The sequence below is a fragment of the Rhinolophus sinicus genome, chromosome 3 (genome assembly GCF_057876585.1).
Source record: "Rhinolophus sinicus isolate RSI-liver-muscle chromosome 3, RSI-T2T, whole genome shotgun sequence".
In the NCBI taxonomy this organism is placed as follows: Eukaryota; Metazoa; Chordata; class Mammalia; order Chiroptera; family Rhinolophidae; genus Rhinolophus; species Rhinolophus sinicus.
In genome coordinates this window covers 178,481,956-178,494,730 of record NC_142503.1, presented here as the reverse complement: position 1 = coordinate 178,494,730, position 12,775 = coordinate 178,481,956, and the positions used below count along the sequence as shown (strand labels likewise).

The 12,775-nt window shown below is 38.9% G+C and overlaps 1 protein-coding gene across 11 annotated transcripts in view; it reads left to right on the top strand.

Annotated features, from left to right (window-relative positions):
- LOC109448346 (acylphosphatase-1) overlaps positions 1 to 12,775 on the top strand; it is a 42,245-nt gene that overhangs the window by 26,842 nt on the left and 2,628 nt on the right. For 9 of the 11 annotated variants that reach the window (XM_088797414.1, XM_088797410.1, XM_088797409.1 and 6 more), the window contains 5 exons: positions 1,493 to 1,564; positions 3,361 to 3,472; positions 4,509 to 4,668; positions 9,705 to 9,728; positions 9,833 to 9,911. In XM_088797414.1, the coding sequence (XP_088653540.1) occupies positions 1,493 to 1,564; positions 3,361 to 3,472; positions 4,509 to 4,668; positions 9,705 to 9,728; positions 9,833 to 9,911 (447 nt within the window). Of the gene's footprint in view, positions 1 to 1,492; positions 1,565 to 3,360; positions 3,473 to 4,508; positions 4,669 to 9,704; positions 9,729 to 9,832; positions 9,912 to 12,775 lie in introns of those variants that run through there. The other 2 variants (XR_016020908.1, XM_088797415.1) reach the window with 2 other exon arrangements.

The following is a 12,775-nucleotide window of genomic DNA, read 5'->3' as shown; positions in this document are numbered from 1 at the left end:
TTCAAGGAATGCAGAATGTCTGAATACCATGTAGTATAAGCCATTCCTCCAGAGTCAGGTACAGGACTGATTTTTCTAGGGTCACTGACCCTTGGTAATTCACATTGGCTCTAGTTTCAAATTTGAGGTTACTCCCTCACAATTTATTATTTATTCCATTGTCTTGCCCAATACAGGATGTTAGTATTCATCACAACCAGCTGCCACTCCTCCTATCCTCAAAGGAGTTCAGCATTCAGTATTTTGGGGCCTGTTCCTGTGGTTGAACATACTGTCGGAATAATGCTTTCCTTTTTTTCTTTAAGTCTTAAGCTCTCATGCCATGAATTTGATTGTGTCATAGAAACAATTTTTTAATCTTTAGTAGAAACAGGAAAACCCGGCATTATCTATTTTGATCAAATTCAAGAGGAGAACTTTTATTTCAATATAATCAATAGCAATAAATCTTAACCCTTTGGCCAAAAGTACTAAATTTACGAGCTAAAAAGATGTAGTAATGTGGTTGAGAATCAGTCTTCCTGTCAATGAAAAAAGGACTTCCCTGTAGTTTTAGCTTTTTGGGTCAGGATATTCTGCCTCCTCTCTTGCATTTGAGAGTCTAAAGCCTTGCTGCTGAAAGTCTGTAAATAGCATCATCACCTAGGAGTTTGTTAGAATTGCAGAATCTTATGTCCCACCCCTAACCTACTGAATCAGAATCCGCATTTTCATAAGATCTCCAGGTGATTTGTATGCCCATCAGAGTTTGAGAAGCCTGAGTCTAAAGCAAGGCAAACTATGTCTGGTGGGCCTGATCCAGCTGTCACCTGTTTTTGTACAGCCAGGGAGATAAGACTGGTTTTTTACATTTTTTAATAGTTGGGAAAAAAACAAAAGAAGAATATTTCTTGACACATTAAAATTATATGAAATTAATATTTCAGTGTTCATAAATAAAGTTTTATTGGAACACAGCTACAATATTCACATATTGTCTATGGCTTCTTTGGTTCAAAATGAATAGTTGAGTAGTTGTGACAGAAACCATGTGTTCCAAAAGCCTAAAATAATTACTGTCTGTCCCTTAACAGGAAAAATTATCTGACCTCTGATCTAAAGTGTAGTAGAATTACATTCTTCATGGGTTCCAGAGTAGCTTGCAAATCAAGGTCAGCTGATTATAATAATGTATTGTTTAATGATCCTTCATTGTATCGCATTTGAATTAATAAAGCAAAATCAATATTTAAATATTAAGAATGTGGGGCTTTAACCTTGTTTTATAAATGAAATATTAATGAACTAAAGAGTTTTTCATCTGAGATAAGTTTGTTTTAGCTTTCCCCATAATTTCATTTTTTTTTCCAGGAAATAAAAGATACAGTTGTTACTACTCTGTATGTTTGTTTCTCTTTTGCTCATGTTGGTTTTTTCTCCCTCAGTACAATAATGATTATTTTAGTCTTGATTTGAGAATTTGAAACTCCAGTAATCCTGGCTAATCTTGTAGGTGGAAACTTGCTAGTCTTGGTGGATCAGCATGCTGCCCATGAGCGTGTCCGTTTGGAGCAGCTTATTATTGGTAAGGATCTGTTTGGGATTAGAAAAGATTTGAGACTCCCCAGCACAATTATCATATTTTGCCGTGTATAATACGCACTCATGTTTTTGGCCCAAACATTCAGGGAAAAAAAAAAATCTTTCGTTTTAATTTTTTAATTCAAATTTTTATTTGTTTACATGTAGGTACTTATTTTTTGTATTATAAAGGAATTTTAGCATTTATTTTTCAATATTATGGTACAAGAAATTTTATGTAGCAAATAATTACAAAACACAAGAACAGATACAACGTACAAGAAATTTTATGTACTGGTAACAAGTTTTACGATATTTACACACTCCAGAAGGCCAAGAACTCTTCATTGTTGCAAGTTCATTATAAATTCAACAAAACCGATTATTGTATTCCAAGGTATTATTTTGCATACGGATCTCATTATTGATTTCTAGAGTTACATTTTTAACTCATGAGCATAAGTAAGAGAATTAAAAACATTTATATACAGAACTAGTACTACCCATGTATAATGCACATCCTTATTTTTCCCTCACAAATTTGGGGAAAAAAGTGTGCATTATACATAGCAAAATACAGTAATATACCTGACAGAGTTTTTCTAACTGTGACTATTGTGAGGAAAGATGAATTGTATGTTTAAAAAATTAAGCTGAAGTCCTCTGGTTTGGCTTCTTTTATAACTGAAAGAATGTAGTAGTTCACTCTACTAAATTCAAACATGTGAGTCTTACTTACATTGTGAAGGACATATTTGCTGTATGTTTATCATCAACCCTAAGGATCGGGGAGCTAAGGATTAGGCTGCTTCATTATGACACCCGCACAAATATGTGCCCCTCCATGTGCCCGTATTATCTTGTTATACCTTCTTCACAGTTCGTCAAGCAGAGACCACCAGCAGCTCAGAAGGCCCAATAAATTGTTTTATTTTAAATTTTAACTTGCGTTTGAATAGGTAGTAGTATCAAATCAATTCAAGGCTGAAAGGCAGAAAAGGGATATAATAGTCTTTCTGCCCTTGCCCTTCATTCCTCCTAGTCTCTCCCCCCCAGAGGCAACCAGTATCACTGATTTGTTATGTATCCTTCCAAAGTTGTTATGTGCTTTTTAATCTTTGCTACCCTTTTTCCCCATCCTGACACTGTGTTCCCCAACAGGTAAAATACCAAGAAAATCTTTACTCCTGTGGTCAAGTAATAAAGAAAACCCCTAATGTCAAAGAGTTAGGTGAGGACCTAGGGAGATATTTCATGGACTAGAATGGCAGTGTTACTTCCACGTTCACGTTTCCTCATAAGATGAAGACATAATTGTTGGAAAAGATACAGTAAAAACAGCATCAGAAGGAGTTACTTGCTATAGGCCCTGGACCATTTGAGAATAGTACTACTGACTAAGCCCCTTCAGAGACTGGGAACCCTTCTGAAGAAACGAGGAAGCCTTCTTGAGCTATAGGATTGTATACATAGTAAACCCATTTTATGTCCTCAGTAATCCACATTATTCACCTCTGGTATTAAAACCATTTATTGACTGCAGGAACATTGCATTGTTCATTTGAATGTAAGGTTTAAGTCTTAGATTTCTATTTGGTAAAATACTGCTAAAATGAATAAACAGACTGGATATTTACTAGTTTGACTTTAATAATGGAAATCCAAAGCCTAAAACTGAACATTGAACACACTGCTAAGCACTACAGCAATTACATGACTGTGCCTTACCAGGCTTCATTGTTATCTGAATCTGGAGGACTTCACTTCCTACTCTTAACCCATTCATCTTTCTCCCACTAGATTCTTATGAGAAGCAACGGCCACCAGGCTCCGGTCGGAAAAAGTTATTGTCTTCCACTATAAGTCCTCCACTAGAGATACCAGTGACCGAGGAACAAAGGAGACTCTTATGGTTAGTACCACCATGAGGATGTGATGTTGATAGTGTAAATTCTCACACTAATTCTGTGAAGTATACGCATAACAATCATTCCTTTTTTCAGATGAGTCACCTGAGACCAAGAGAGGTTACATGACTTGTTCAAGGTCATAACAACTATTAGGTGGTGGAGCAGGCACTCACATGCATGTCTCCTGACTCCAGATTCTGTTCTTTCCACTATATCACAGCTGTTGAGTATAGGATAGAGTTTCCCTGATAATTTTTTCCAGCAGTTGGCTTAGAATGCTCTTACCATTTCTTGGAACAGTCAGTGTTTATGCTGTGCTGTTTCTGAAAGCAAAGTTACTGCAGTAATTACTTCCATTCTGCTTTGTCTTGATGCATTCTAGATTCTTAGTTTTCATTACCATCATCATACCGGGAAGAAAGTAAAACACTGGGCCACAAGAAGGGGGCAAATTATATAGTGAATCACAAGATAGGACGTTTTCCCACTTTTGGGCAGCACAAATTATTGGAAATGAAAAAGAGTGAATTGTCTCTGAATTTATTTCAGGTTTGGGAATATGCCACTGCCAATAAATCTTTTCCCCTGGGGCATAATTTATATGAGAGGCAGATCCATTTATTTACATCCCATTAATCTGGACTTCTCAGTTCCTGGGGCTGTTAATCACCTCCCTGCTTTTATGCGGATTCAAAACACTCTCAGCCCTTTTATTTGTGCCAAACTCCTTTAAGCGCCAGCAAGAGAAGTTAGCAATTCCTTAGTGAAGAATAAAAACTTAGGAACAAGACTGAGAAGCAAATTGATTCTCTCAATGGAAAAGAGAAGAAAAAGAAGGTTACTGTAATTCAAAACGGAAACTTGATAATAAAATCCTAAACAAATACCCATATGTGTGAGAAAACCAGTATAACTTATGAAGCTTGTAGCAGCTTTTGAGAAACTATCAGGTATTTGGAACCAGTACTGAAATGTGAATGAAGTAATACTTTTATATTTGAGGTTGTAATACTTTTACATTTGAGGTTATCTCTTTAGGTGTTATCACGAAAATCTGGAAGATCTGGGTCTTGAAATTATATTTCCAGACACTAGTGATTCTCTGGTCCTTGTAGGAAAAGTACCACTCTGTTTTGTAGAAAGAGAAGCCAATGAACTTCGAAGAGGAAGGTCTACTGTGACCAAGAGTATCGTAGAGGTAAGACATAGCTGCAGATGTTGACATTGATAAGTGATAGTAACCTCCTATTTTATTTAGAAACTCTATATTCATCCTTTATTCAATAAGCATTTGTGAAATGCTTGCTGTGCGCTAGGTACTAGACAGTGAAAGATGAATTAGCTCAAGATGATGAAAGACATTTAAACAATTATAATATAATGAAATTTGGGCAGTAGAAGTATGTTCAAAAGTGCTATGGAAATACAGAATGGTTACTGTGCCCAGGAGAGTGGAGGTCAAGGAAACTGTCACAGAAGAGCTTTTTTTTCAGGAAGAGTCTTACAGAACAGCAGGAGCCTACCAAGTACAGATGAGGGGAAAGGGCATTCTGGATAGAGCAGCAGATATTAGAGAATTGATGCAGATCCTATGTTTAGGGAACTACCGATATGTATGACTCAAATTAAGATAGGTATGGGGCAGTGGTGGGACCAGATGAGGCTGGACAGGCTGTCAAGTCCAAGGCATAATGGATTTAGCATATTCTGCTGAGTAGTTTGCATTTCATCCTGAGAAGACAGATACGTGTTAGCTCTGCATTTTAAATACGAGGACATGTATATGTTTGGGGAAAGGTCTGGAAAGCTGCTGTTGGAATGTGGCATTGGGGGTGTTCAAGAGGACTATTACTTATGTGTTTATTTTTTTACAACAAACTATTTTGTTTTTGTTGCCTTTTCTTTCCTCCTTTCCTGTTTTCTATTGGCCTTTTATTTCTCTTTTTTTTTCTCTCCTGGTTTAGAAATTGAATTTTAGTCCGCATACTTAATAAAGTTTAAAAGTAATTTGTTTCTGTTTTCTTCCTAAACTACACAAGAATCTTCCATTACTCCTCTCCCATCTTCCATGTTGTTGCCTATTTTAATTACATGGTGTATTTAATCCCCCTGTTAGTCATTAATTTTATAGTCAGTATTTATTTCGATTAACCACAATGTTTAACAGAGTCTTAGTTTATTGTTGCTTCTTGCATCCTACTTTGTGTTCAGTTTTTTTTACTGAAGTAAATCTCTTAAAACTTCTCTTTTAATACATTTCATTGGGGAATATTGGGGAACAGTGTGTTTCTCCAGGACCCATCAGCTCCAAGTAATTGTCCTTCAGTCTACCATGTTTCCCTGAAAATGAGAATAGCTGGACCATCAGCTCTAATGCATCTTTTGGAGCAAAAATTAATATAAGACCCAGTCTTATTTTAATGTAATATAAGACCGGGTCACAATACAATACAATACAATATACTGCACTACACTACACTACATACCTGTATTATACCAAATTAATACTTGTATTAATTTTTGCTCCAAAAGCTGCATTAGAAAAAAAAAAAAGATGCATTAGAGCTGATGGGCTGGGTAGGTCTTATTTACGGGGAAAATGGTAGTTGTGGAGGGTGCAGCTCAGCTCCAAGTCCAGTCACCATTTTCAATCTTAGTTGCAGGGGGCACAGCCCCCCATCCCATGTGGGAATTGAATTGGCAACCTTGTTGTTGAGAGCTCCTGCTCTTACCAACTGAGCCATGCGGCCGCCCCTCCAGCAGCTCAGCAGCAGTTCGTTGTGGAGGGCGCAGCTCACTGGCCCATGTGGGAATCAAACCGGCAACCCTGTTGTTCAGAGCTCACGCTCTAACCAACTGAGCCACCCAGCCACCCCTAAAACTTCTTTTATTAAGAGTCCATTAATGATAAACTGTCTTTGAAAATAACTTTATTTTGCCTTCACACTTGCATGATTGTCTAGCTACCATACTGTCAGTTATCTCTCAGCATTTTGAAAATATTCTATTACTTTTTTTTTTTTAATTGGGAAGGGGAACAGGACTTTATTGGGGAACAGTGTGTCAATCTTAGTTGTGGAGGGTGCCGTTCAGCTTCAAGTTGTTGTCCTTTCAGTCTTAGTTGTGGAGGGCGCAGCTCAGCTCCAGGTCCAGTTGCCGTTGGTAGTTGCAGGGGGCACAGCCCACCATCCCTTGCGGGACTCGAGGAATCGAACTGGCAACCTCGTGGTTGAGAGCCCACTGGCCCATGTGGGAATCAAACCAGCAGCCTTCGGAGTTAGGAGCATGGAGCTCTAACTGCCTGAGCCACTGGGCTGGCCCCTAATGACTATGTTTTTTATTTCTAGAATTTTTATTTGGTTCTTTCTCAAATTTATCTATTCTTTACGGTGTGCCATTTTATTCATTATGGTTTCTTACTCCTTCATCTCTAGCTCTTTCTGTTTGGAGCACAGGCAAATCCACATCATCTTAGTGTACTGTTTTTCTAGAAATCTGAATTACTTTAGTAGTATCTAAAAATAAAAATTAGAAGACAGATTTAGTAGATAAATTGTGGGATAGATTAATATGGGAAAGATTCGAAGTAGGGAATGCAGTTGAGAGGCTATTGCATTGGTTCAAATAGGAGAGGATGAGAGTTGGACTAAGTCAACAGCAATGGGAATGGAGACGAGGGACATATTTGGAACATAATTTGGAAGGTAGAATGAAGAGGACTTTGTAAACAATAGAATATAAAAGGGATAAAGGAGAAAAGATAAATAATGATTCTGCGGGTTCTATCTAGAATGACTTGAAGGATGGCAGCGCCATTGACAGAAAAAGGAAATGGAGGAGGAAGACTCCACCTGGCTGGGAGGTAGATTCTGAGCCTGCATAGGTGTAGACACATTGAATGTGCCTTCAAGTGGGGACGTCTAGTAGATAGGCAGACGTACAGACCTAGCCCTTGGGAGAGAAGTCTGGGCTGTACCTATCTATTTGAGAGTTAACAGTGTACATATTTTGATGATATCAGAAGCTGGAGAAGGGTCTAAAGGAAATGGGATTGTCCAGGGAGAATCTGAAGAATAAAAAGAGAAGAGAGCAAAGGGTGGAGCCTCTGGAACACCAGCATTCAGGGTATACATGTTTTGCAAAAGGTCTGGAAAGCTTCTGCCGAAAAGAAGAAATGTAAAGGATCATTGAATATATTTGGCCGGGAGGGGGGGGCGGGGGGGAGGAAAATGGGGAAAAGGTAATATTGCCAAAGCCAAGGGAAATTTTAAGCAAGAAGTTAATGGTCAACAATAGCAAGTTGGATCTGGCTATCATGAGGACATTAGTTACCTGTGGAATCATTTCCTGGGAATCAGTGAGGCAGAAGACAGACCAGAGAGGGTCAGGAGTGAGTGACAGGAGGGGAAGTGGAGCTGAATAGACTACTCTTCCAAGAACTTTGACTGCAGAAGAAGACAGGGTGATAGCTAAAGGTTAGGGGTCGTTGCGAAGTGTAGGGCAGGACACAAGGTTGAGGAAAGATTTTTGTTTCAGGTGGGAGAGACTTAAGCATGTTTGTAGGCTAAGGGTGAGAAGATATCCCAGAGTATGAGGCAGTTAACAGTGCCAGCATTTGGATTACCTTGATTTTACCCTTTCCAAAATTGCCCTTTGATCAGACAAGCTTTGTTATGTTTTCAACAGCGCTCTTTTCTCCCAACAGAGCTTATTTTTTCTAATGCTCCTCCTCCAAATTGTCTTAAATCCAAAAGATAGGATCTGTTAGAATCTTCTATTGTAATTCAATCCCTAAGTATTTAACTAGAAAGTTACAATAAAAACTTTTCCTAAATAAAAACTTCAAAGACTACTGGTCAGGAGTTTACTTCAAATTGAAACAAACCTTATGGTTTCAGAAAATCTTGATTATGTTAACTCAGGCTGATCAGGAGAGATTTTGTTGTTTCTGGAAGAAGCTAGAATAGTTTTGGTGTCTTGAAGAAAAAGTAACTACTTGGATCCTAGCAGTTTTGAAAGATCACTAATAACATCTTTCTATAAAGTTCTGTCCTCTAGCCTGATGAACGAACCTTTGTACTATTACTTAAATTATTTAGCATTAATCAAAACCATTGAAATATGAAATGAACAGAGAATAAGATCCATCTCCCCCTCACCAGGCTTACAACCTGTTGTTTTACAAGTCCCAGATATACAAGCACAAGACAGAATAGCAAAGAAGTTAGATTCGATCTGTATCCATACTAAGTTTTGTTAGTGGGTCAGGTATTATGCGACATCATTCTGTTTGTTTGGGAAAATACATGGCTTTTAAAAAATACATAGTATCTGCCACCTAGCTCCGGTAACTATGCTTATTTATCAGCATGGTGGACTAGAGGGAGGAGAGAATTTTCTGAGTCTGATTTAAAAAAGGAAAACTTACCTTACCGTGTTGTAATCTTAGGAACCTAATTTATACACAGCCATTTCTAGGAGTAAATAAATCCTGTGTTTTCTTATAAAGTATTAAATGTGCATATCTCAAAACAGTTTTTTACCTTCAGAGATTAAACAAATTGGTGGCCTGAAATAGAGCCTGCTTTACATTTCTTTAAAGTCCTTTTGTAAATATTAAGATCTGCTGGGATATAACCATTGAAAAGGCTGCCCTTGGGACAGAGATATGCTAGTGAGGAGAAACTTCTCAACAAAATGCCTCAGAAAATAAGCTTTTTGACCTGAGGGGAATTGTTCAAAAACAGAAAGCCTGTGGGAACTGAAGTGACTACTTATGTTTATGACATTTAAGCAGGTGTTATACTGAGGGCGCAGTTGGGTTGATGATTGTTGTGTATTTATTCTGTTTCTGTGTAATATTACACTTGTTCTGGCCGAGATTACAAATACAAACAGCCTCTCAGTGAGACGCCTCCCTGATGTTTAGAATCAGTTGAATCATCAAGGCTCTCCACTCACCAGTTACATAACCTCATGAGTTGATGAGCTCTCTCTGGTGGATGTTTGAGTAGCTAAATATGTTCTCTGTTCAATAAGAGTTCTATTCAGTTGTCTTGATATTTCATATTCAAAGCACCTTACAACAAATACAGCACTTAGGTGCTATATTGCTAGAACTCTGTCTTTCAGGAAGCATATTTTAAAGAAGAAAATTGGGATATTTCGTAAACTGTCAAAGGGAAAGTATAACATAGCAGTTGATTAATGCCTGTTTTCCTTTTTGCTTTGTAGGAACTTATTCGAGAACAAGTGGAGGTAAACCTTTCTCTTATTTTGGGGCTTCACACAGGCACTACACACAAAAGGCTCCAGTGCCCCATTTCCTTTTCCCATTAATAAAGCGTGTATTTATGCCTTAGCTACTCCAGACCACAGGAGGCATCCAGGGGACTTTGCCACTGAGTGTGCAGAAGGTGTTGGCATCCCAGGCCTGCCATGGTAAGACCGACACCCCAGCTATTGAGTGCGCTGCCCGGGGTAGAGCAGTTATGAAAGCAGTAGAAGTCACATTCACTACTCACCTCATGGAGGGTACAATTTAGATCAATAAACTGAATATATTAAAAATGAACACTAAAATATTACTATGACAAAGCAAAATGCCAACACACATATTTGTACATAATGCAGAACAACTTATATGTGTGGCGATGCACCGAGAGTGGAGTTTTGAATGAGCCGAGGGACATGATTCATAGGAGGGAAGGGAAAGTTTACTGCAGGGGGAGGAAATGGCCTGTAGAGACCCAGAGGCACAAACAAATTAGTTCTATGAAGAGCAGCAATGAGTATCAAGAAATTAGGCTGGTAAGAAAGAGTAGAAGCCTCGAAAGTCACAGCAAAACCTTTGGATTTCATACAGAAGGCATTAGCATCTTTAAAGATTCTTGACTCGGGTGATATGATAAAATATAGAAAATGGTATTGAAGGAACTTACTTTAGGGATCATGACAGCTCCAGAATCCCCTGCAACTATCATTTGACCACAATGGGGTCTCCGCTCTGCTGACACCCTCCCTGTTGCATCTCTCCATCAACCTTCTCCCTTCACTTTCTGTCTTTTCCAGCTTAGTAACCACAGTCACTCATTAATCTGTCTCCTGCAAATATCCTAAGCTCCTTCACCCCTTTCTCCTATCTTTACTCATATCTACTCCATCACCAAATTTCATCATCTCTACCTTCAGAACGTATCTTACATCTGTCTGATGTGATCTCTTTCCACTGCCACCTCCCTAGTTCTTGCCACTATTGAGTCCTCTTACTTAGTCTCTTCCCCATGTCCATCCTGGTTCCACTTCAAGCCATTCTTCCCTCAGCATCCAGAGGAATCTTTTTTAAAATCTGTGATTTTGTTTTTAATTATCTTAAGTCTAAGGATCACATAATTTACAATTTTGTGCTGATGGTGGTCTGTTCTCCTCTACTTTAATCCTTCTAGTGAGCTGGCAAAAGCACCATTGCTAAGCATACATATACAGTAATTACACAGTTGTGTTTTTGAATATCTGTTTAAAAGACAATCCTGAATTGTAATTAGTCTGACTTAGTAATTACAGAATTCACAAGCAAAGTTTGCTACTATACGAGCATCTTGCCATGCTGAATTTTAAAAACTTCTGACCTTATATAGATCATCTATAAAATGTGAGAAGTGTTAAATATTCTTTATTTGATATTCTACATAAACCACACTAAAATGCCTTTCATTAAGTAAAAGGCAACAGTGTAGATCCAGGGAATTTTAATTAAATTGACATAGTTAGGACCAAAAAGATAGTGGGCACTGCCCCCTTTTCTTCAGCCCTTGCCTTTAACAGGCTGATGAATACAAGCTGAAACACAAGTGAGTCTGGCTGTTCTATGAGACAGTGAAGGGATTTCCTCAGTATTTAAACATATTCATATAACTAGTAATAGAAATCTGAATATAAAACCAGCCTTCTTCAGGTTTTGAGATAGCATTCACCATCTCTGTGAGAAGTTGAACATGACTAATCACGTCCAGTCGTACCTTTAGAAGGGAAAACAGTGATAGCACTTGCTGAACCAAATTACCATCAAAGTTCGAATCCATTTAACCACAAGCCAATCTTATTTAAAGTAGGAGTGTCCAAAAGAAATGTTCTATCAGCCATTCATGATCTGAATTCTGGTGTATGAGATCAATTTAAACATAGTACACATAAAAACAGTCATGAGACATTTCTGTTTTGTAATAAATAAGGCAGTGGCCAACCGTTGCTCCTTAGTAGGCTTTTTGAGATAAGCTATCAAGTCTGCCCTTTCCACAATCATCATCATCTTCTTCTTCTTCTTCTTCTTCTTTTTTTTTTTTTTTTATTTTTTTTTTTTTATTTTATTTTATTGGGGAAGGGGAACAGGACTTTATTGGGGAACAGTGTGTACTTTCAGGACCTTCATCCAAGTCAAGTTGTTGTCCTTTCAATCTTAGTTGTGGAGGGCACAGCTCAGCTCCAGGTCCAGTTGTCGTTGCTAGTTGCAGGGGGCACAGCCCACCAGGCAACCTTGTGGTTGAGAGGATGCACTCCAACCAACTGAGCCATCTGGGAGCTCAGCGACAGCTCAGCTCAACGTGCCGTGTTCAATTTTAGTTGAAGGGGCGCTGCCCACCATCCCTTGCGGGACTCGAGGACTTGAACTGGCAACCTTATGGTTGAGAGCCCACTGGCTCTCCCATGTGGGAATCGAACCGGCAGCCTTCAGAGTTACAAGCACGGAGCTCCAACCTCCTGAGTCACCGGGCCGGTCCCTCCGCAGTCTTCTTAATGTCAGTAAAGATCATTTTTGTCCCAGGGATGTTCTTCTTGGCATTCTCCAAATGCTCCATCAGTGTCTCCTCTCCCCACGTGATGCCTTTGTTCTTGTTGTCATCCGTGTGAGACAATCCAGGGGCCAAGCAGATCATGGACATTTGGCCCCGTCTTGTGCTTGCCTCCCTTTTCCACAGTGCGGCACCGGGCACACTTCTGTGCAAAAATCTGCTTGCCCTTCCCAGCATCACTCATTGTTAAATCGCTCTTTCGTTGCGCCCAACAGAGACTCACGCTCACAAACCAGATGTCACACTCTTTGCAGAGGAATCGTCTTGAAACATCCCTCTGAACATGTCATTCTAACTAAAATGTGTCAAGACTATTTATTTATTGTCCTTAGGATAAAAATTTTATTCTTTACCATGGCAGGCAAGGGTCTTCATGGTCTGGCCCTGCTTGCCTCTCGTTTCATCCCACAGCACGCTCCACTTTGCCCTACATTCCAGCCTGCTTCTCAGTCTTGT